The sequence below is a fragment of the Malaclemys terrapin genome, chromosome 1, assembly GCF_027887155.1.
Source record: "Malaclemys terrapin pileata isolate rMalTer1 chromosome 1, rMalTer1.hap1, whole genome shotgun sequence".
Taxonomy (NCBI): domain Eukaryota; kingdom Metazoa; phylum Chordata; order Testudines; family Emydidae; genus Malaclemys; species Malaclemys terrapin.
In genome coordinates this window covers 30,025,001-30,048,576 of record NC_071505.1, presented here as the reverse complement: position 1 = coordinate 30,048,576, position 23,576 = coordinate 30,025,001, and the positions used below count along the sequence as shown (strand labels likewise).

At 43.7% G+C, this 23,576-nt stretch overlaps 1 protein-coding gene across 3 annotated transcripts in view; it reads right to left on the bottom strand.

The window, feature by feature from the left end:
* Nucleotides 1-23,576, bottom strand: part of CPNE8 (copine 8) — a 271,698-nt gene that overhangs the window by 193,337 nt on the left and 54,785 nt on the right. For all 3 annotated transcript variants that reach the window (XM_054019129.1, XM_054019120.1, XM_054019112.1), the window contains exons 4-6: nt 22,922-23,025; nt 11,256-11,295; nt 1,901-1,977 (exon numbers count right to left, since the gene is read on the bottom strand). In XM_054019129.1, coding sequence (XP_053875104.1) covers nt 1,901-1,977; nt 11,256-11,295; nt 22,922-23,025 — 221 coding nt within the window. The remainder of the gene's footprint in view (nt 1-1,900; nt 1,978-11,255; nt 11,296-22,921; nt 23,026-23,576) is intronic.

The following is a 23,576-nucleotide window of genomic DNA, read 5'->3' as shown; positions in this document are numbered from 1 at the left end:
CATTATGTTATGTTATGTTCTCATTATGTTCTGAGCTGTTGACGTGGCTGACATAGTCCATTTAATTTTTGTTTCTTGTTTTTTAAATATTTCATTTAACTATTTTAGTTAAAAACAATTTTAACGAAAACAAACCTGATTTTAAAATTTGTTTTTGTTTAATTAAATTCAAAAATTCATATGCTGGTTTTGCTAAAATATATGTTTGCTATTGAAGAAAAAAATTCAAAATACATAACATTGTTGTTTTAGTTAAATAAAACAATTTAAATGTCTGTCTGGTGATGTTCTCCTCCTAATACAGCATGGCAAGAAAATCCTCCAAATATTAATGATTAACCTGTTGAATTGGAGATACACCTCTACCCCGATATAACGCTGTTCTCGGGAGCCAAAAAAATCTTACCGCGTTATAGGTGAAACCATGCTATATCGAACTTGCTTTGATCCACCAGAGTGCGCAGCCCCGTCCCCCTGGAGCACTGCTTTACCGCGTTATATCGGGTCGTGTTATATCGCTGTAGAGGTGTATTTATGAAGTCATTGGGAGATGAACTATCTGCTTCAATTACCTTTGGTAAATGAAATAACCAAACAATCATTCATGTTCTGAAATAGCTGTAAAACTAATCTGAAAAGTTTTCAAAATAAATCACTTAAAAAAATATATAGTGTGTACCTTCTAAAAATGAAACCTACATCTATCTCCGAGTTGTGAAGAATATCTATTAAGGTTATAACAACCAACAAGAAAGCACTTTTATGTAGAAATCCATGATTAAATCGAGTCTTCCTGACTAGTGATTTAAATCAATTTGATTTAAATCAAATCCACCCTGAGAGTGTCCCTCAATGGGATTTTTCCAGGATCAGAAGATGACATTAAGGATTTCTCCATAAGAATCATATTGAGTCACAGATCTCTATCCCACCTCACTCTGGTTTTGAGGTTGCTGCAGTGGGCACATTTTTGAGAAATGTGCACCTCCCCTAAGCAACGGACGCACTGTGAGTGCCCATTGGAGACCGTCATAGCATCCTTGCACAAAGCGCATCTTAAAACTTGGAGAGCCCGGCATTTTCATTTTGTGTCTTTTTTTTTTTTGGAAACATTTCAATGAAAGAGAAAAATGGATAGGTTTCTCCCAGTGTTTTGTTTATTTAGAGAAAAAGCTAATTAATTAAAAACGGAAACGTAAGCCTAAGAATTAAAAGTTAAACAAACTATTTTTAACTCTTTTCTAGGTTTTTTTCGACACTGCTTTTGGAGCTCGGTCTGCACCCAAGAATGATTGAGAAGGAACTGAGGGGGTCAGGCCACGCGAATGCTCGATGAAGCACCAACAGCACAGTGAGACAGCCACTGCGCACGCACGACCCAACCAGGCACTGCTAAGGAAAATCTCCAATCAGCGGCAATGGGACACACCAACACCTGAAGTGGAGAACCCACAGGGATAGCACTCAAAGAAGAAATTAAGGTTAAAATTAAAGCTAGCTATTTATCTTATTGACAAAATTAAGACCATAATCAAAGCTGTTTCTATAGTGAACCATTTCTAAACCTACACTTACAAATATAAAACAGATCATCATCCCAAAAAAGAACAAAATCTCGCTAAGGGCAATACACTCGATGTAGTTAAAAGAGAGTTGAGAACAAAGAAAGGAGACAAGATATTTAAATACATCATCAGTTAATTTGAGAATTACCTGAAACAGAAAAGAAATATAATAAAAATCTATAATGGAAAATTATTTGCATCACCTGTCAATTTATTTTCTCCAAGACATTGTCTGCCACAATGCATATGGCAAAGTACCTCTATAAATTAATAGAAATGACCACACCTTATGAAGCAGTGCTTATTTATCCAAGACTCAAGAATGATGCACTTACGCAATTGCCTTTTCCAGTCTGCTTCCCTGTGATCCAACTATCTCTCCTAGTGTACAAAACACTTGTCCCAAAAAATCCTGAAAAGAAAGAAAAAATGTCATAAGACACCAATACATCCTGTTTTTATATTGATCTGGTCTTTGAACTTTCCTAGAACATATTTATCCTGTTTTTCATTATTGAGCTTTATCTGTATATGCATTTATATTCTGCCAAATAGTGTGGGATTACACAATGATTCATAAGTCAGACTTTACTTATATTTGATATAAAATTAGGTACATTAAAATTAGAAATACGGTAGTATGTACAGTATATAATGCAACACATCCCAGGTTTTTAAACTAAAAGGAGTTTCTTTCAGTTACTCTTTTACATTCAAAATTAAACTTTTAATTCTTGTAATACTTTCTTATAAACTTAAATAGCATTTTCTAGCAATAATTCCCCTTTGCCTGATTTTTTGTCCTTTATTTTCAAATAAACCTGAAATTTAACTTTGCTTTCTGATGACTATTTTGTGCACCAGTAACATCAGTGATCGAGTAATGATTAGGTTTAATTTACAGAAGCAGAGCACAAAATGTTGCATCTACTGCTTTGTAAATTATTAATCTCATCAATAAATGTAATTTAAATAAAAATAAGTATAAATGAGTATGTCTATCAGACTCCCCCTAAACAAACTATAACACAATGGACTGAACTCTACAGTGATTTGTACCTTATACAACTTCAGAGATGTCACTGTGACTTCAACTAGTGGAAAAAGTGTCCCTTTCATGATGGATACTTCCTTTTTTATTCTGGTAAGGCTACTATGCATACTGGAAACCAAATCACATTTCAAAATCCATCTCACTTCAAGACAAGAGGCATTCCAGGGCATCTATTCCCATAAATTCTATACCATAAGTTATGAGAAAGACCTAACTCAGTTTTACAAATGAAGACCTATAGTGGTTTAATTCCTTTAGTGAATAAGTACTTTAGATAGAAAACAATATTCATATTAAATAGAGTGATTGCAGTTATCAAGATAACTAATGGCACAAGAATCATTCATTAAGACATGCTGCACAAATCAATATAATAATCACAAATAAATATACAGTCATTAAATGCAAAGTTTCAAAAATGTCCTTGTATCCTAAAACACTGCTATAGAGGTTTGACAATATTTTTATACATGTTTAAATAAGGTACAACATACAGAAGGACCTGTTGTCTCAAAACATCCGTCTGTGATACGAATAACTAAATAGGAAAAAGAGCCTGAAACAACCACCCTCAATTCCCTTTAAAAAAGCTTCAGTTGACTTCAGTGGAACTGTAGATGCTTGACAACACTCAGGAATTACTCCATAAATACAAAGTTACAGTCCTATGAAACACCTGAAATTCACATGGAAACATTGACAATATAACTGTTAATTTATCTTTCAGAAATATCAAATGAGAGATATACACAAATATATTCAGTAATAGCAGACTTTACATTTTAAAATGTATGACTTCTCTACATTCAAATAAAAGGTAAACTTATTTCCATAGGCATGACACTAGGTAAAGTGAGGTTCTGTGGTTATTGACCTTGGAAACTAGGCTATGTTACTACAGTGTCTGTTTTGCAATTTCGATGAGATCAATATGCATATTGACCTCAATGGTGGCTGTTGGGTGCTCAGCGCTTTAAAAAAAAAAAAAAAAAAAATCAGGCAGGTGCCTAAATATGAACTTAGGAGCCTAACTTCAGTCTCTTATGTTTAAAAGCACTATGTGTGTGAGAGAGCGTGAGTGTGTGCGTGAGAGTTATAATATAGTCTTTTGTCTGGTGAAAAAATTTCCCTGGAACCTAACCCCACCCCCATTTACATTAATTCTTATGGGGAAATTGGATTTGCTTAACATCGTTTTGCTTAAAGTCGCATTTTTCAGGAACATAACTACAACGTTAAGTGAGAAGTTACTGTAATGTATGAGGGCATAATGCAGCTCAGAGAAAATGTGACCTCACAGTAACCACCCCAAAAATAAGACAGTACCAACTGAAGTTTGTGGTCATGGATGCTAAGCTCCACAGACCTCATTGGGGAATACATCCATACAGGTCATGGATCTGATCAGGGTGTAGCATCAGAATTCTATAGCTGCAGTGCAAGAAACAAAAAGGGGAGTCCCATGGACAATGGAGACTATTTTAAAAGCATATGGGGATGTTTTCAAAGGCAATGGGTGCCTTGAAGGAAAGCTGCAACTGAAAGTAGACAACAAAATAGAACCTGCATGCTGCCCATGAAGGAAAATACCAGTGGCACTTTGTAATTCAGTACTCAAGGAGCTTGAAAGTCTGCAGAGTAGGAGTATCTCACCACCTTCAGAGGCCAGTACAGCCTGGATAAACAGCATGGTGGTGTAAAGAAGTCATCAGACATATTCTTCTGCACAGACACACAGACATTGAACCAGGCACTGAAGAGATGTTATCAATTGTGGTCAGTGCATAGCAACATCTTACCAGGACTTCCCAAAGCCAGACTTTACCATCTGATGTGAGGAATGAGTCTGGCATGCTGACAACCTTTGCAACATTATTTGGTCACTACAAATAGCTTTGCATGTTGATGGGCATACGGTCAGCACCAGAGGTGTTCCAGAGAAGACTCACTGCTTGGGTAATAATGGCAGATGATAGCCTCATTGTAGTGAAGAGAGTAATTATACAGAAGATGAATCAGACCATAGCAGAAAATTACAGGCTTTTATACAGGGATACAGGAAGAACATAAAACTGAACCCAGAAAAAAAATGGTACTCAGACAGCATGAGGTGACATACATTGGATATCTGCTTATAGCAGAGGGATAAAAGCAGATCCCAACAAGATCAACACAATCAGAGATATGCCAGCTCCAGTGGATGTGAAAGGGTTACAGCACTTCATAGGAATGATAAATTTTCTGACCAAGTTCTGTCCACTCCTGGCTTCAGTAGCGGAACTAATATGTCAGCTCACTAGGAGGATATTGAGTGGGACTGGGAAGGTCCTCAACAACAAGCATTTGGCATATGAAACAAATGATAACAGACATCCATCCTAAAGTACTACCAGCCAGGAATGCCAGTGACACTTCAGCGTAACACACTAGATAAAGGATTGGTCGTAGCTCCCTTGCAGGAGCAGTCAGTCGCTTATGGCAGCAGAGCCCCATCAGAGACTGAACAGGTGTATGCCCAAATAGACAAGAGCTTCTGGCTGCAGTATTTGGAGTGGAGCAATACCATCAGTACACATATGGCCGGCCCCCGAGTAACAGTGAAATCAGATAATAAACCCTTTGAGACAATAATGCCTTTGTAGTGCTCGAAAGAGATTGCAGCGCATGTTGATGCACCTCCAGCACTGCCCGGTAGAGTTCAATTACTGTACTGGTGTTAGCTGGCATCCTGAGCAAGTTATATATACCCAACATCAGCAAGCTGGGGGAAGGAGATTAGGACGCCAAATCCACTGACATGATGCACAAACTTCCCAGTTTCTACAGCAAAGCTGATGGAAATCAAAGAGGCTACAGAAAAGGCCATCCAACTACAGGTGGTCAAGAGAGCGATACTAGTAGGGTGGCCAGAACACAAAAGCCAACTACATTTGATTCTGCTGATTTGCAGTCTCTTGGTTCCCAACAAAACGTTGCCATTATCCAGAAGTAGCACAAAAAAGGTTAAACAGATACTTAAGGAACTTCACGGTGAGCAAAGACAAAAAAAGGGGGGTGGGGTGGGGTGGAGAGTGAAAGGTTGTAATGGCAGCCAGATGAACTTTGATTGAGCTCAGTGATAAACCCAGGAGTTTTAGATTTAGCAGGAAATAAAGAGTGGGTGTAAGGTGAACTCAAGAGGAAGTATGGATTACACCAGGCTTAAAAATGTTTCCACTTCTGCTGGTAAATTTTCCTTGTGATGGGTTTTCTACTGATGATCAGTTCTGCTTGGAGAGAGCCATCTCGGAGCCAGGCTTTGAGGTGAATTAATGAGAGGTTGGGTGAGTCATGGCTCCTGATTCCTGGGTGAGGAGTTCTACTGTCAGAGGAAGGCAGAGAGGCAGTTGCAGGGACTGGGAATCATACCTGTTTTTGGCCAGGATGGCACTATGAGGATGGCCACCAGTCTCTCTTGCTCAGAACCTTGAGGAGTGACAGAGATGGGGGAATAAGGATATAGTAATATTCAAAGCCAACGGGTAAGGACAGCATCTCCCAACAACTTGCAACTGTGTCCTCCTTTCAAGCAGAACCTTTGAGACTTCATATAGGACGGTGTCAACATAGAGATCTCTCTCTGGTGAGTCCAAGTTAAGACAAGTTTTCTGAAATACTGCCTTGTTCAGCACCCACTTGTGGTCATCACAGAAACACTAATCAAGGAGTCCACTATGTTGTTCTGCAATCCCAGTAGATAAATAGCTGAAATCTCTATGCGGTGGGAGGTGCACCAATTCCAAAGTTTTATGGATTCTAAGCGTAAGGCTGGGGGGGTGGTCTTTCTTCTCCTTGGCTCTTTAAAGAATATACTGCTCCTCTATTGTCCAGCATTACTCTGATCAAGTGTCAGGAATTAGCTCCTTCAGCTGAGACTGAGGACTGGCCAGCCCAGTCTCCACGTAAATTAATAAGCTCAGCTGGGTTGTGGTAGGACTGCCTGATTGGCTGAAGAGAGCCAGCAGGTCTGCTCACCAGCAGGTCATTGGCTGCTCAACACTTATGTCCACAAATGTGATTACTCCCTTGACAGCCTTGTCCCCAGTCTTGCTCCAGCCTTTCCCCTACCTCATTCACAGCCTTGTTCCTGTCTTACTCCAGTCCTCTGCCTCCCTGAGAGCTCCTGACTCCAGCTCCGATGCCCCAGCTTGGCCCTTGGCGCCAACCCTCAGACTTGACCCCTGGCTCCCACACCAACCACTAGGCATGACTTCTGTGCTAGCCACTGGGCCTGACCACCCACACCGCAGTTGTAACATTGAGTGGCCCTTGATGTTGGGTAGGAAGTGATGGCAAGCATATCAGGAGAATGTAACAATGGAAAACCCTTACAATTAATGGATGGATCCAAAAGGTCTTTGTGGGAGTGGAGGACCCATTGAGATATTGATACCCCCTTAGACAGATGATGCTTGATGGGTGTATAGACAGACCTGAGCCAGGCTTGAAGACAACGGGAGTGTAGTCTTGCCAGGGATGTTACAAAAGGACGAGCTGCCATGTGGTCCAGGGGTTGAAGGCAAAACCTTGCTATGGTTTGCAGGCTTTGCTGTATCATGGAAGTGAGACTGTGCATTGTAGTGAACCTATCCATGGACAAGTATGTTCAGGAAGTAGCGGAGTCCAGACTGGCTCCAGTGAAGTCTATTGATTGTATAGGTATGAGAATAGATTTTTCCATATTGAGTCAGATGCCCAAGGAGCGGAAAAAAGATAGGGCCTCATCGGTTACCAACTGCACTTTGAGAAAGGAGCAATCCTTAAAGAGCTAGTTGTTCTTGTGCTTAGAAAGGCGCCAATCCTAATAATACAGATGCTGATGCCACTCACTCAAGATTGTTTCTTGGAAGGTTTCTCAGAATGCAACATGGTCTTCTTTGGCAGTGCTAGGGTCACCATACTGGAAGATGTAGACACCTCAGCAGTACCCATGCTCGGACATGTCGTCTCTTTTTTCTCAAGTCTCTTCCCCTTCTTTTGGTCTCTCTTTCCGCAAAATGGAATATCTTTCTTTCTGATAGTCTGGAAGACCCTGAGGGTCCCCCAAAGCCTTTTCTTACCGAAGCCAGGATGGTCACCAGAGCTAAGAAAGGCTGAAGCCAGGGAAGGCCAAGTTGGAAGGTAGGATCAGACCAGGCAAAGAAGAATGGGGCAGGGGAACTCCGCAAAATAACAAAAGTATCTTAAATAAATTATGAAATGGAAAATAAATTATATTATATATATATATATATATATATATATAAATAAATAAATAAAAATAAAAATAAAAATTCACGGTCCATTGTGGTCAATTGCAATCACCAGATTTTAAACATAATAAATTTCATGATTTCAGCTATTTAAATCTGAAATTTCACCATGTTGTAATTGTAGGGGTCCTGACCCAAAAAAGAGTGGGGGGGGGTCGCAAGGTTATTGTAGGAGGGGGTTGAGGTACAGCTACCCTTACTTCTGTGCTGCCTTCAGAGGTGGGCAGCAGAAAAGGCAGAGCCACCGGCAGCGAACCAATGCCAACAGAAGTAAAGATGGTATGGTATGGTATTGCCACCCTTACTTCTGCACTGCTGCCTGCAGAGCTGGTCCCTTGGTCAGCAGCTGCCACTCTCTGGCCGCCCAGCTCTGCAGGCAGCAGCATAGAAGTAAGGGTAGCAGGGTATGGTATTGCCACCCTTACTCCTGCACTGCTGCTGGCGAGGCGCTGCCTTCAGAGCTGGGCACCCAGCCAGCAGCCACCTCCCTCGAGCCGCCCAGCTCTGAAGACAGCGCAGAAGTAATGGTGACAATACCACAACTCCCCGAAAATAACCTTGCACACCCCCTGCAACTCCCTTTTGGGTCAGCACCCCCAATTTGAGAAACAAGGGTCTCCCCCATTAAATCTGTATAAGATAGGAAAAAAGCACACAAAAGACCAGATTTCACTGGGGGTGGGGGGGAGACCAGATTTCATGGTCCATGAGGCACTTTTCATGGCCCTGAATTTGTTAGGGCCTTAACTATATACTAAAGAAATAAAAATAAATAAGAGAAAAAAAACAGCAAGATAGGTAGCTAGCACGCAGACACAACACTCCATCTCAAGCACCTGTGGTTGAGAAGGAACTGGAGTGGCAGCAGGACCACCCCTTCCTACATATTCATGTGCCAGACCAGGAGGGTGCGTAGGATGCAGGTGCAGACCCATGGACACTGCTGACAAAATCTCTGACAAAGAGTGCATGGGTGCACATGTGGAGTACACATAGGGACAATAACTGGAAGAAGCGGTAATATTCGCTCATACCGTCAACCTGTATGAGATTTTCAAAATCACTTATAATTTTGTTATTTCTAAGCATTATTTCATCAAAGCACATTGAAGTCACTCTCAGTTAAGTACTAGGGTCTGCTAAAATGCTCACTGAAATAAATGGGAAATTTTCCCAGGACTTCAATGAATCTTCAATCAGGCCAGAAGTTTGAAATTTTACAATTAAGCCATTTTTAATTACCTAAGCACAGTGAAGCATATTAATTTTCTCAAAACATGGACAAGGTTTGTTTTTCAAACTTTAGACAACTTTAACTGAATATTTCTCCTTCAAACACATCCACCTTGGGCTGACAAATGTCAGAACAAAAGACAATTTTATTATTATAAATATAATCACCTGAAAACAGGATCCAACAACTAACGTGCCTTTAAAGCATATGTTTTAGAATTGTGTAACTAACACATGATGAATAATACTTTAATTTTGCCTCCATTTCAGTGGACCAAATTCTAAAATGTAATAATGAATTATAATTATTTATGAATTTCTATTCTATTGTGTGTTCTACATGAATAGCCTTTGAACCTTTTCTCTGCCCTCCCCATTTCCCTTCCCTGGAATATCCCACACCCAGAACAGCCCCGCATCCAGGGGCTTCTCTGATCAGCCCTTCCTCTTCTGTTTCCTCAGGCTCCCCTTGGTCCTTCTAGGCCAGAGCCCCCCTTCACTCTACTGGCAGGAGATAGACCACAGCCCCTGAAGCTGGGAAGGCTGGGACAAAAGCCCTTTGCAGGGGTGAGGGGTCTCCTTCCTATCCACTCTGAGTGAAAGTGACATTTGAATCCATCCAGGGCCCTATGGAAGTTATGAAATTTGGCTCATTCCCTCTGCCCTCTACCACCAAATGGCAGCTCAGTGAGTGGGGCTGGGCTTAGGGAACCCCCTGCCTTTCTCAAGGAGAGATCCCCTATAGCCAACAAACAGACCTCACCCACCCTTTCTGTCACCCTACCATAGCCCCACTCCAATTCTCTGACCCCCAAATTACTCCCAGTCTCATTCATTGCTCCCCAGAATAACCTGTTATAACATATATGGAGACATACCTACCTCATAGAACTGGAAGGGACCCTGAAAGGTCATTGAGTCTGGGACCCTGCCTTCAATAGCAGGACCAAGTACTGATTTTGCCCCAGATCCCTAAGTGGCCCCCCACAAGGATTGAACTCACAACCATGGGTTTAGCAGGCCAATGCTCAAACCACCTCTTCCTGCCACAACAAACCACTCACCTTCCCAAAAATATGGAACCGTTCCCCCCCCCCCCCATCCATATTATAAGATCCATTGAAAAGAGCCTGTGATTGATTTTTTATTTTATTTATTTATTTATTTTAAGGATTTGACAAGTAGTTTAAAAGATTTACTGAATTCTACAAATATTTGCTTTGGTTTGTGTGTGTTATGTGGACATATATTTAAAAAAATGCAAAACAGAAATGCCTTTTTAAATTAAAGATGATATTACACATTTAAATCACTGTCCTTTTTTAGTTGGTGGAAATTCTTGAGATGCAGCATCTTGATTTTTTTAACTTTCTCTTGAATATAGATTATAATGAAACAGTCTCTGCAACCCAAAATTTCTGAATCATTTAAATGTCAGAGCCAAACCACTCTCCCCACCCTGCAGCCCCAGCAAACCTACCCTTTTTCTTCCCCAAATGAGCTGTAGAGTTCCCCGCAGGCCCCTGCACAATGCTCCCAGTGAACCTCTTCTACCCTCTTCTTCCAAACAGACTACAGATTCCCAGGGATTCCTCCCCCAAAGTCTCCCTTCACTTATTAATAAAATAGATATACTCAACAGATATTACAGCCTCTCTATCGTGCTCTAGAATATCTGAATTAAAATACTGCATAATCTGGAACTTTTCCTTTCCATGACGCTACAAGTGCTAAAGATTTCTAGTTAGAAAAATCCATGCACCAGCACATAGATTGCCTCAACTCTTGGGCCCCACAAAAGTGTCAATAAGGAGATGATGTCCTTCATTTATCTAAACAGATATTAACTTTTAAAAAATATGTCCATTCCCAATGTACATTCTGCGTGATGGACATGTAAAAATCCCATTTTAGCAAAGAGTTATGCACATCTAAATCACAACACACCACAATCCCTGTATTTGTGTCTGCTGCATTTGACACTATTTGCCGGTAAATACCATAAACATTCTAGAAGACAGCCTAACTTTTTAATTAGAGATAAGGATAAATAAGATAATAAGATAAGGAAAAAACCCACAATAAAGTAGAGTATTATAACCATCCACTTACATGCTTTGATAGGTTGGGACTCTTTGAATCAACATCATACCTAAAAAATTAAAGAAAAACAATTACTCCCAGGTGGCAGAGTTAAGGAAATGTAAAAACAGACATTCCAGTGTATTCATATACACAAAACAAATATGCAGAATTGATATAAAGACTTTTGAATAGAAACTTCAGTAGTAAATGAGATTCCCTCATACCAGAAAAAAATGGTTACTAACCTGTTCCATAAAAAAAACGGTTCTCTACCTTTAGTAACTGTTGTTCTTCTAGATGTGTTGCTCATGTCCATTCCATTCCAGGTGCGCGTGCGCCCACGTGTGCAGTCGGAGATTTTTGCCTTTAAAAATAAACAGTGGTGCCCCCTTGAGTGCTGCGCTCATGTGCCGGTATATCTGGAGCCACTGACCCTACTCCCTCTCAGTTCCTTTTTGCTAGCAACTCCGACAGAGGGGCAGGAAGATGGGTAACAGAATGGACATGAGCAACACATCTTGAAGAACAGTTACAAAAGGTAGATAACCGTTTTTCTTAAAGTGATTTCTCATGTCGATTCCATTCTAGGTGATTCACAAGCAGTGCCAATGGAGATGGGCTCGGAGTTCACAGTCTTGCAGCTTGCAGCATTGCCCTGCCGAAGTCAGCATTGTCCTGGGCCTGCTGTGTCAGCACATAATGGGACGTAAATGTAGACAGATGTCCAAGTAGCAGCTCTACAGATCTCCTGGATTGGCACCAGGGCTAAGGCCACAGATGACACTTGTTCTCTAGTCGAGTGCGCTTTGACTATTGCCGGTGGAGGCACACTTGCCAGCTCGTAGCAGTACTGGATGCAGGCTGTGATCCAGGACGAAATCCTTTGAGCAGACAGAGAGCAACCTTTAATCATATCTGCCACGAACAACTACGCTGACTTACAGAACGGCAGTGTCCTATCAATGTGGAAAGCCAGAGCCCTCGGACATCCAGGGCGTATAACCTGCCCTCCGCTTCAGATTTATGGGGTTGCGGAAAGACGACCAGTAAGAAAATGCCCTGTCCAGTATGAAATTGGGAAAGTACCTTGGGCAGGAATGCCAGGTGCAGCCACAGCTGGACCTTATCTTTGTAGAACACTGGTACAGGGTGGTTCTGACATAAGAGCTCTGAGCTCAGGCACATTGCGGACAGACAGAACCAACACCAGGAACACCACTTTCCAGGAGAGAAGGAGAAAAGAGCAGGAAGCCAGAGGTTCGAATGGAGGCCCCATGAGCCTTGACAGCACTAGATTCAAATCCCCAGGAGGAACAGAATCCCAGATATGAGGGTAAAGATGCTCCAGACCTTTCAAGAACTGGGCCATCATGTCATGAGTGAAGACCGACCTGCCTTGGAATGGAGGGTGGAAAGCTGAAATAGCAGCCAGGTGGACCATGACTGACAACAGGGACAAGCCCTGAAGTTTAAGGTGCAAAAGATAGACCAGGATCAACTGCAGCGAGGCCTGCTCAGCCCACACACGCCGAACCGAACATGTGAATCTTTTCCACTTTGCCCGATAGGTCGCTCTGGTGGAGTACTTTCTGCTTCCCAGCAAGATCTGTTGCACCCGGGTCGAGCATTCCCGCTCGTCCGCATTCAGCCATGCGGCAGCCACGCCGTCAAGTGAAGCGCCTCCAAGTTTGGGCGCAGGAGACTGCTGTGGTTCTGGGACAGCATGTCCAGCCAGAGAGGGAGTCGCAGCGGCTCAGCTACCGAAAGGTCCATCAGCATGCCAAAACAGTGCTGGCGAGGCCACTTGGGGGCTATCAGGATAACCCTCGACCTATCCTGTTTGATCTTTTATGAGGACTCTGACTCAATGGCACTGGTGGGAAGGCGTACATCTGGGCTCCCACCCATGGAAGCAGGAAAGCATCTGACGGGAACCCCTGTCCATCCCCTGGAGCAGGCAGAATACATGGCATTTCCTGTTCTGGCGGGATGTGAACAAGTCCACCTGGGGAGTTCCCCACTTTCAGAAGATCATATTGGCTGACTCCGGATGGAGCGACCACTTGTGCGGAGATGAAAAGGTCCTGCTGAGGCGATCTGCTAGCACATTCTTGGTGCCGGGCAGGTGCGCAGCTACCAGATTAATGGCATGCCGTACGCAGAAGGGCCAAAGGCTGAGAGCTTCTTGGCAGAGGGTTGACGACCTGACTCCACCTGTTTGTTCATGTAGTACATTGCGGTGGTATTGTCCATGAGAACCTACACCACCTTGCCCCTTAGGTGGGGTAAGAAAGCTCGGCAGGCCAGGCAAACCACTCTGAGCTGCCTGACGTTGACGTGGAGGGCTAGACTGTCTCGCAACCATCGGCCTTGGGTGCTCAGCTCGCCCAGGTGGGCTTCCCAGTCCAGACCCAAAGCAACACAGAGCAGGGTCAGCAATGGGAATAGGGTCAAAAAAGAGACTTCCTCCAACACTGACCCAGTATTCCACCACCAATCCAGGGATGGCAGGATGTGATCCGGCACCCTGAATATCCAGTCTAAATCAAGTCTGTTGGGGATGTAAACTGACGCCAGCCATGCTTGCAGACGCTGGAGGTGGAGCCGGGCATGACTGACCACATATGTACAGTCTTCTCATGTGGCCCAGCAACCACAGGCAAGTGAGAGATGTAGTGAGCGGGAGGTTCTTCACCTGGGATATGAGGTCCAACATGGCCTGAAAACGCACCTCCAGGAGGAAGGCTCTGGCTCAGGTGGAATAGAGAACCACTTCTATTAACTCTGTGTGTTGAACCGGCTTTAAGTTGGATTTTTTCTCGTTTATCAACAGGCCCAGGTTGTGGCAGATGGAACGAACCAGATAGAGACTTCTCTGCACTTGATCCCGAGACCTGCCCTCGATGAGCCAGTTGTCAAGATATGGGAAGACCTGGACTCCTTGACACATGAGGTAAGCGACCACTGGCGCCATACATTTTGTAATGACCTTTGGAGTTGATGAAAGGCCAAAAGGGAGCGCCATAAATTGGAAATGGCGTTCGCCCACCATAAAACAGAGGAAACATCTGTGACCTTGAAATATGGAGATGTGGAAATAGGCACCTTCAAAGTAGAGGGCGGCGTACCTGTCTCCCGGATCCAGGGAGGGGATGGAGGCCAAGGAGACCATGGAAAACCTCAACTTTTTGAGAGACTTGTTGAAACGTTGCAGGTCCCCTTTTACTTTCGGAATTAGAAAGTAGTGGCAGAACCCCTTTCATGTTCCCAGGGACCTCCTCCACTGCCCCTCTTGAATGAGAAGTTGCTTGTGAGAAGGGTCCCTGATGAGGGAGGGACAGCCGAAAACTGCAGGGTGCAACCATGAGACACTATGTCTGAGGTGACTTGGGACCAGGCCGAACAGAAGGGACAAAGACGGTTGAGGAAAGAGCAGGGTGGATCCTGAAAGGTGACTGGGGCGCCACTCTCGACCACACCCACAAAACGAGCATTTCTGGCCCCCGGGGTGTTTTGCCAGGTCAGGTTGCATGGGTGAGCAGAAGGAGGAAGGGCAACAGCAGCTGTCCCTTCTTGCAGATCCCTCACGGGACTGACAAGACCTGGGCGGCAGGAGCGACCGGAACTAAGCTGTGGGGTATGCATGCCCAGCAAGCAAAGAGTGCAGTCTAGACAAGGGGCTGAACTGGGCTTCCGTGCCAAAGAAATCCCCTTCCAGTGACTACGGTTGGGCCGTCGATGCCTGGGTCTGTTTACTGACCGTCACCATCAAAGACCCGTGCCCCGAGCGAAGTGATCAGTGCTGGTAACAAGGGGACCAGGCTGCTGCTGGGGGGGGGAATAGAGACAAGACGGGGATCGCTCCCACAAGGCAGGCGACAGGGAACTGCACCTAAAGGACAATCAATGGGAGGGCAAGCAGTGTCGGTAGTACAGAGACCAGCGTCTTGCTCTAGGCGATCTGTATCGAGATGGTGGCAACCGCAAACATGGTGAACGAGGATGAGCCCCAGCAGACCTGATCTGCGACTTCGGCACGGAGGTGGAAACCGGTACTTTGTCGGAAGATCGGTGATGCTCCCGTGCCACTTGCGGAGTCTTAGCTGCTGACTTGCCCTCGTGGGGAGCCTTTGCCAGTTCCTCGGGCACATACTGCATCGGCAGCACAGGCGAGACCTGTGCTCTTTCGGCACCAGGGGAGTCTGTGAAGGCGTTGGGGCTGCCAGGGCTTTTAGTCCCATACCGCTCCCAGGAGTCAGTGGTGGACCTTTCACAGGGCTAAGGGCCCCGACTGGGGAGGTACAAGCACACGGCTGCAGAGTGGCCAGGTAGCCTGAAGCAGGTGCCTTGCTCGGTGCCGGGGAGCCATGTTTTTTGGTCTTCTTTTTGGGCACCGGGCAATGGGGGCACACTGCACATCAAGACCGAGGTACTTGGCGAGTCCTTGCGGGGCTGCACGGAGGCCGGACACAGGCGGACTCCATGAGGCGAGCCCATAGCTGAATGTACACTTCAATGTTTTGTCTAGTTTTTAAATTACAGTATTAAGATTTCATACATTTAAAAAAATTAAAAGCCATTACAAAGGTGTTGGGGATCACTATGTAGGTTTGCCTTCCTAAGTGATAGTACTCCACATGGGTTTCCACCTGCCACGCAACTTGTCCAAGACAACAGATTCTAGAGAGTCTTGGTAAGTAAACAGCTCTTTATTGAGGAAACAAAGTTACAAAACACTGAAGCTCTGCTGATCAGACAGAGTCACGGTGGGGTAACCTCTCCAGCAGATAACTCCAACAAACTACTAAAACCACACAGCTTATATTTACTAAAGGCCATGTCTACACTACAAAATTATGTTGACCTAGGTAATGTCAGCATACAGCTGTCAGAGTTATTACATTGCTTGTGAGTGTGCATACTACGCTCCTTTTTGTTAGTGATGCACATCCTCACCAGAAGTGCTTGTTATCAATGCAGAATGCAGTGCACCATGGGTAGCTATCTCACCATGCAACTTGCCACCATCCAGTGCAGGGTGTTTTAGGATGTTTTTGCATGCTTCATGAAGCCGAAATGAGTCACACAAGAGTGTCTAGGAGCATGTGTTCAATGTCCCACAATGCAGTGTTCTCCATCCTATAATTTCATCTGTATTTTATATTTTTGCCTCTTTTCAAAAATCCCCACAAATTCATGCATCCATCCTCACTGTCCACCATCTTTGACAGAAGCTCAGACTCTGCACATCTCTGCACTACTGTCACGGGCATTGCATGCACCGGGTACCTGATCCTGCAGTATTTGCAGAGCCGCAAGATGATTCCTTGGAAGCTAGATTGCTGTGGGACATAGAAAACAATTCGAGATGGTTGGCGGTATTCACGGAGCAGCTGCAGATGGTGGAATGCTGTTTCTGGCCCTGAGAAACAAGCACTGACTGGTGAGATTGCATTATCATGCAGGTTTGGGATGACTAGCAGTAGCTGCAGAATTTTCAGATGCACAAGGCCACATTCTTGGATCGGTGCCAAACTCACCCCAGCCCTCCAATGCAGGGACACCAAAATGAGAGCTGTGCTGACAGTTGAGAAATAAGTGATGATTGCACTGTGGAAACTTGCAGTGCGAGATTGCTACCGGTCAGTCGGTAATCAATTTGGAATCAGGAAATCCACCACAGGAGCAACTGTCATGCAAGCATGCAGCGCCATTAATCACCTCCTGTTACACAGGACTATGACTCTGGGTAATATGCAGGACATAGTGGATGGTTTTGCTGCAACGGTGTTCCCAAACTGGAGTGGGGCAATAGATGGCACATGTATCCCTATTTTAGCACCCGGCCGCCTTGGTACAGAGTACATCAACAGAAAGGGCTACTTTTCTATGCTAATGCAAGTGCTGGTGGATCACTTTACCACAATGAATGCATTTTAAAGAACGCAGGACTGTTCAGAAAGCTGCAAGCAGGGACTTTTTTTCCCGAGCAGCGGATTACCATTGAAAATGTTGAAAGGCCAATCAGTGGACATGAGAGACCCAGCATGTGCCTTGCTCCCAGGGCTAATGAAGTCATACACCAGCCACCGCAACAGCACCAAGGAGCACTTCAACTACAGGCTCATCAGGTGGAGAATGACAGTTGAATGTGCCTTTAGTCATTTTAAGAGTTGCCAGCGTTGTCTAATTACGAGATTGGTTATGAGAATGAACCTCCGTGAAAAAATCTTATTTATTATAGCTGCCTTCTGTATCCTACAAAATATCTGTGAAGCAAAGGGAGAAATTTCCTCTGGGATGGAGTGGCTGTCTGCTGAATTTGAACAGCCAGATACAAAGGCTACAAGTAGAACTCAATACCAAGCTAGATGGGCTCAGGGAGGCTTTGAAAGAACATTTGAATAGTGAGCCAGAGTAGTATTACTCCTGGGAGAATTCTGCACCATTGCATGGGTGCAGAATTCATGCTGTCCACAGATTTCTTTGCTTCCCCACACAAAAATGACTTCTAAGGGTAAGCAAAGGGAAGCCACAAGAATGGTCACTCGCTCCTCCCGGGCACCCCAGAGCAGCCAAAAATCAGCACAGGGAGGGGGGCTGGGCCTGTGTTCTTGGGGAGATGTCAATCACTGTTGGGGGGGCGTGGATGAGCAAGCGAACGAACGAGAAAGAAACTATCCCATTGGCTCACTATTGCGGCGTGCTTGGCGTGGAAGGGCAGGGCTTCGGGGTATTTGGAGGCAGGTGTGATGCAGGCTCTGTTCCCTCAGGCAGAGCACAATGTAGCAGCCTGCCTGTTTAGTTGTTCCCAGTTAGTGAATTGTTTCCATTCTTAGTGAATTCCCCCAGAAGCATAAAACAAGTTTTAATGCTCCTTTATATTTACAATAAGACTCCTTTACATCATCCTGGCAATGACAGTATAAATGGTGCTTTAATGATTAGAACTGGTCTAAATTTTCAGACTGAAAATTTTCCTATCAAAATGTGCTCCATGAACTGTTTACTACTGACCTTTCCAGAAATGGTCAGTAGCGAATATATATTGTGAATTTGATTCCCCAGCCCTCACTTGCTCTTCAGTTGCCTATGATGTAATACTGACCATATAACTGCATGTATTTGTTTACTAATAACTATAAATGAAGGGTCAAACCTAGCTGCATTACTATTAGACAAAGAGCATTTGGGGATTTCCTCCAGTGCTCCCTGCTCCCATTCTCCATCCATTATACTGTAGTTACCTTGCTCTTTTACAGACCAATATGAGTCTTTCCGTGAGGGCTGTGTGTGCAGGAATATAACATTGCCAATGCACCTACTAATATTGTCTGAGAATTAGGTTATGGATCCTGTGATAAAATGAAGTAACAAGAAATTGGTAGGTGATAGACCTACTCAGCACCAGTTAGCATATATTGTAAATTAAAAAAGAAACCAAAAAATAAAATTTTATTCTTCTGTAACATGAACCAGGCAAATAAACATTTAGAATGTTATAAAACTTAAAAAATGAAAGGAACACAATTTATGAAGGCAAAAGAGCAGTCATTTCCACTTCAGTACACATACACCAACCATGTCTTTCACAGATCAGTGTATGTTCAGCTGAGATGGTCTTTAATGTCTCCCAGGATGAAGTGGTAGGAGTAGAGCAGCAGCCCCTGATGCCACGTGGAATGTGGGGGGGGGAGGGGGTATAGGGCGATCCAGACATTGAATTGTGTCTGGCTTGCAGAGGAAGGCGAGCATGGGATTCTTGGACCTACAGGTCTACCAGAGTCTGCTACATCTCAGTTTGTTGTCTGAGAACCCCTATTATGTCTTGGTGCATCTCCCTCTCCTTTTCCTGCTTGAACTGCCAGGGCTTTCTCCATGCTGTCTGCAAGGATCATCCTCCAGGCCCTGGTCTCGTTCTCTGATGCTGCAAGTCTGAGTTGCATCTCCTGGAACATATCATCCTGAGTCCTTTTCTCTCTCTTCCTTATTTGACACACATGTTCCACGAGAGCCCCTCAAGGCCAAAATACCATCAGCTGCAGATACAGCACACAGAGTTACCACTCTCAGTGTATTCACACCAGAAATTGAAACTTAGGATACTGAACTCACTCCCCTTGATCCCAGAAAGTTGTAAGCACTACATTCTCACTTCTCCTTGGGATTGATACAGCACAGCACCAGTCAAAGCACCAGCCATGGTGAGTATGGCCCTCATGGGTACGAGGGGGGTTGGAAACACAAGGGGGGAAACTCACAGGCTTGAGTATGTATGTGTGTACAGGGCAATGGAACGGAATATCGGCATTGTTTTCCCCAGGTGGTGGTGATTTCAGCTAACCTCACTCCTGAGGGTAACAGAGGCAGAAAGAGCACGATGTCCCAGTGCCACCCGGACTGCTGGCTTGTGTACTGCAATGGTGCTGGCTTGTGTACTGCAATGGTGCCTGCTGAAGTAATCACTGAGTGGCATAGGAAAGCGTCCTACCATGGCAGAAGATATAAGGCAGCCCTCCCCAGATGCCTTTGTCAAAGGATTGCAGAATAACTTCATGAAAGTTTCACTGAGATCTCTATGGAGGATTCACAAGACATCCTGGTACACATAACTGCTCCGTGTGGTCCCCCTTGCCTAGAGGTGAATAAAAAGCAGATAACAACTCTACCTCTCTTGGTTGTTTCACTAGCTCTTCTAGCACAAGCAAAAAAGAGTAAATCAAGGAGCTTGTTCGAGTAGCTTTGTTCTTCTACTTTGAGGGTTCCATCCCTGTAATTTCAAAGCAAACTGCATACTTACCAGAGGTTCCGTCCTTGCATCAGGTTCACCCATGCTGGACCCTCGGGACTTGCTGGACTGCGGTGGAGTCAAAAACATGTTCTGACTTGCTGTGCAGCTGGATCCCCTGATCACTTGCCCTCATACCACTCCTCTTCCACCTCCTCCTCCTCTCTATTCACGTCAGGGGCCTGTGACTCAGACTCCTCCAAAGTATCCATTGGGCTCTTAGGGAGTAATCTCTGCCGCTACTCTTTGTAGAAGCAGCAGATCTGCAGCTTCGCATCGGAGGGATTGTTGGCCTCCCTGGCCTTCTGGTACACCTGCCGCAGCTCCTTAGCTTTCACACAGCACTGCTGCTGGTCACTGTTGTAGCCCTTCTTCTGCATACCCGAAGCAATCTGCTCATAGATGTCAATGTTTCTACAGCTGGATCAGAGCTGTCCCTGCAAAGCCTCTTCACCCACAGACCCAGGACATCCAACACCTCCAGTGTACTCCAGACTAGAGCACATCTGCAATGTGTTGCCGACATTTTTAAGCTGGGCGGTTGCACGTAGCAATCGAGAGCTGCTAGGTTTGCTCACAAAGCTGAGAGACCAGGAAAAGGAATTTCAAAAATTCGTGGGGCTTTCCAAGGAGTCTTCGCTTCCTGTCTACATGTTCCCTGGGCAGTGGAGTTCACAACAATGACCCGAGCGGTCACTGTAGGCATTATGGGACAGCTCCTGGAAGCTAGTAACAGTCAACATAAGTAACACGGTGTCTACAATGGTGTACTACATTGTGTCAACCTAACTAAACTGACCATTCTATGCTGCTTGAGGAGGTGGTATTAAGTCAGAGTAGCAGGGCAGTTACGCCAGCGGGAACAAGATTTAAATGTAGAACATCCACAGTCAAGAACATAAGAAGGGCCATACTGGGTCAGACCAAAGGTCCATCTAGTCCAGTATCCTGTCTTTCAACAGCAGACAATGCCATGTGCCCCAGAAGGAATGAACAGAACAGGTAATCATCAAGTGATCCATCCCCTGTACTTGGCCATTAGCTTTTTATTATAATGACACCTTTGTTCATTATCAAGGAATAACCAAGATGATAAAATGTCTTCTAAAACCAAGGCACTGCAAACATGATGCCTTAAAATGGAATGATTAAATATGAATTTGATTTAGAGTCACAGTAAAAAAAAGACCATTGTTTTAGTGTCTAAGCTACTTAGACTGAGTTCTTTGGAGCAGAGACCATGTGTTTGTTCAGCATCTAGCACATTTGGGCTCCCAAATCCTGATTAGGGCTTCTAGGCAATAATGCAAGACAGCTATTAATAAAAAAAGAAATATTTAATACTAACCAGTATTGACAATGAACAGTTATGCTACACTATAGGTTTAATGTATGGCCATTATAAAGTATCATATGATCAATTATTTTATTAACCAACTGTATGGCTAACTCAGATTTAAACATCACTGAAAGACTGATTAAGTACTGAGAGTGAATCAGAAGTACATAAGTTTGCATCTGTTGATTTCGGACAAGAGGGTCTGCTTCTCTCCCATAATATTTTAACATAAACATTAATCTTCTCTTCCATTCCAGAGATAAGCAAGAGTCTTCACCAGCATCACCTCTTAAAGGCTTCAAACTTCTTACGAGTAGCATTAATTTCCCACAAGTCACATCCATAAATTGCTATGGAAGAAAAGTTTTTCACCAGCTGAACCTTTATACATTTCAAGATGCCATTGTTTTTCCAAACTTTTGTAAAGGAGGCCATGACTGGGAGGGCCATTCCTACTCTTCTTCTGATTTCTTTAGAACAGCATCCACGGTTGGATATGTATAATTCCAGATAACTGAATTCACTTGTTGCCTATACAACTGGACTATTGATTGTAATGTCCACTTGCACCCTGTTTTTGTTAATCATGTGAACGTGCATGCCTTTCACTTTTGCTTCATTCATTCAGGGATAGTCCACATTCCTCAACCTATCCTTGCAACAAAGCCCATTGCCAACTCTGTCCACAAAGCTATTCAAGGGACACCATCATAGGATCTAATCACATCAGCCACACCATCAGGGGCTCGTTCACCTGCACATCTACCAATGTGATATATGCCATCATGTGCCAGCAATGCCCCTCTGCCGCCAAGCCGGACAGTCTTTACGCAAAAGAATAAATGGACACAAATCAGACATCAAGAATTAGAATATTCAAAAACCAGTCGGAGAACACTTCAACCTCCCTGGACACTCAGTTACAGACCTAAAAGTTGCAACTCTTCAACAACAACAAAAGAAAACTTCAAAAAACAGACTAACAAGAAACTGTAGAGGATAAAAACTACAGAAAAAAAATAGGAAGGACAGAATTAGGCTATTGTTTGGAACAATGTCAAATTTCACTCGCTTCTTAAACAATTATCTCCAACTTAAAATGCCAAGCCAGTATTATCAGATGTACACTTGTATCTGTGGGTGGAGTCATGTCTTATTTTGATTAAAAAAACCTAAATCTGCAATTAATGTGTGATAATTTACACTTGGAGTGTTTGCTTCACACCTTGTTTGCTAATATGCCACAAGTACATTTACCATTTCATAACAATTTAATGAACTTTTAAGTTTTTCAAAACTCTGATCTTATAAAAGATTTTATAAAAACAAAGCAATACTTTTAACCACTAGACATCCACGCATTCCTCACACTCGCTCGTAATGGCTTACCATTTTACATAATTATTTGATTTGGATAAATATAAATCACCACATTCATCCAAATTAATCTACTTCACATTAAGATGTCACTTGTTCCAAAGTAAACCACTGGTTGCCTTGACAAAACATCAGTGCATTTTCACAGTGCTAATGACATTCGAATCAAAGGTCTGTTGATTAACTTACAAATCAAACCGCAGGTTCTCTCTTTCTTCAAAAAAGTAGTCCATGATGAATTTTCTTACAAAATCTGGATTTAAAGTATTGTCAATTACTTCTGTTCTTCCAAACTGTAAAAGAAAAGTAATAGCTTATGGCAAGCATAAGATCCTGTTATAAGAAGTTACATATCTATATCACAGCATAGAGCTCCAGGAACAAAAACATGCAAGAGACATGAGGTAGGATGCAGCAAAGGTCTCTCCTGGAACAGAGATTTTACAAGGAGAGGATTATGTCCACATGAAAACACCAAGAAAGTAAGAAAAGACTGCCAGAAGTCCACCCATTCCAGCATAAACAGCAGCATGTGCCCATCCCCATTCTATAGACTGGAACTTCCAGACAGCTCTTCCTTCAGTCAAGACATTGAAGCTACAACAAACAGTTTCCCCCCAAACTTAGAAAAACTACTCCCCACCATAAACATTAGTTATATTAACTCTTCCCAATTTGAAACACTATAGTCCCTAGAAATCAAAGAATCATAGCAGGATAGGACTGGAAGGGACCTCAAGAAGTCATATAGTTCATCTTTCCCCACCCCGCCCCACTCTCCTGGGGACTGACATGTGTTTGTTTAACCTGTTCTTAAAAATATCCAATGACAGGGATTGCACAA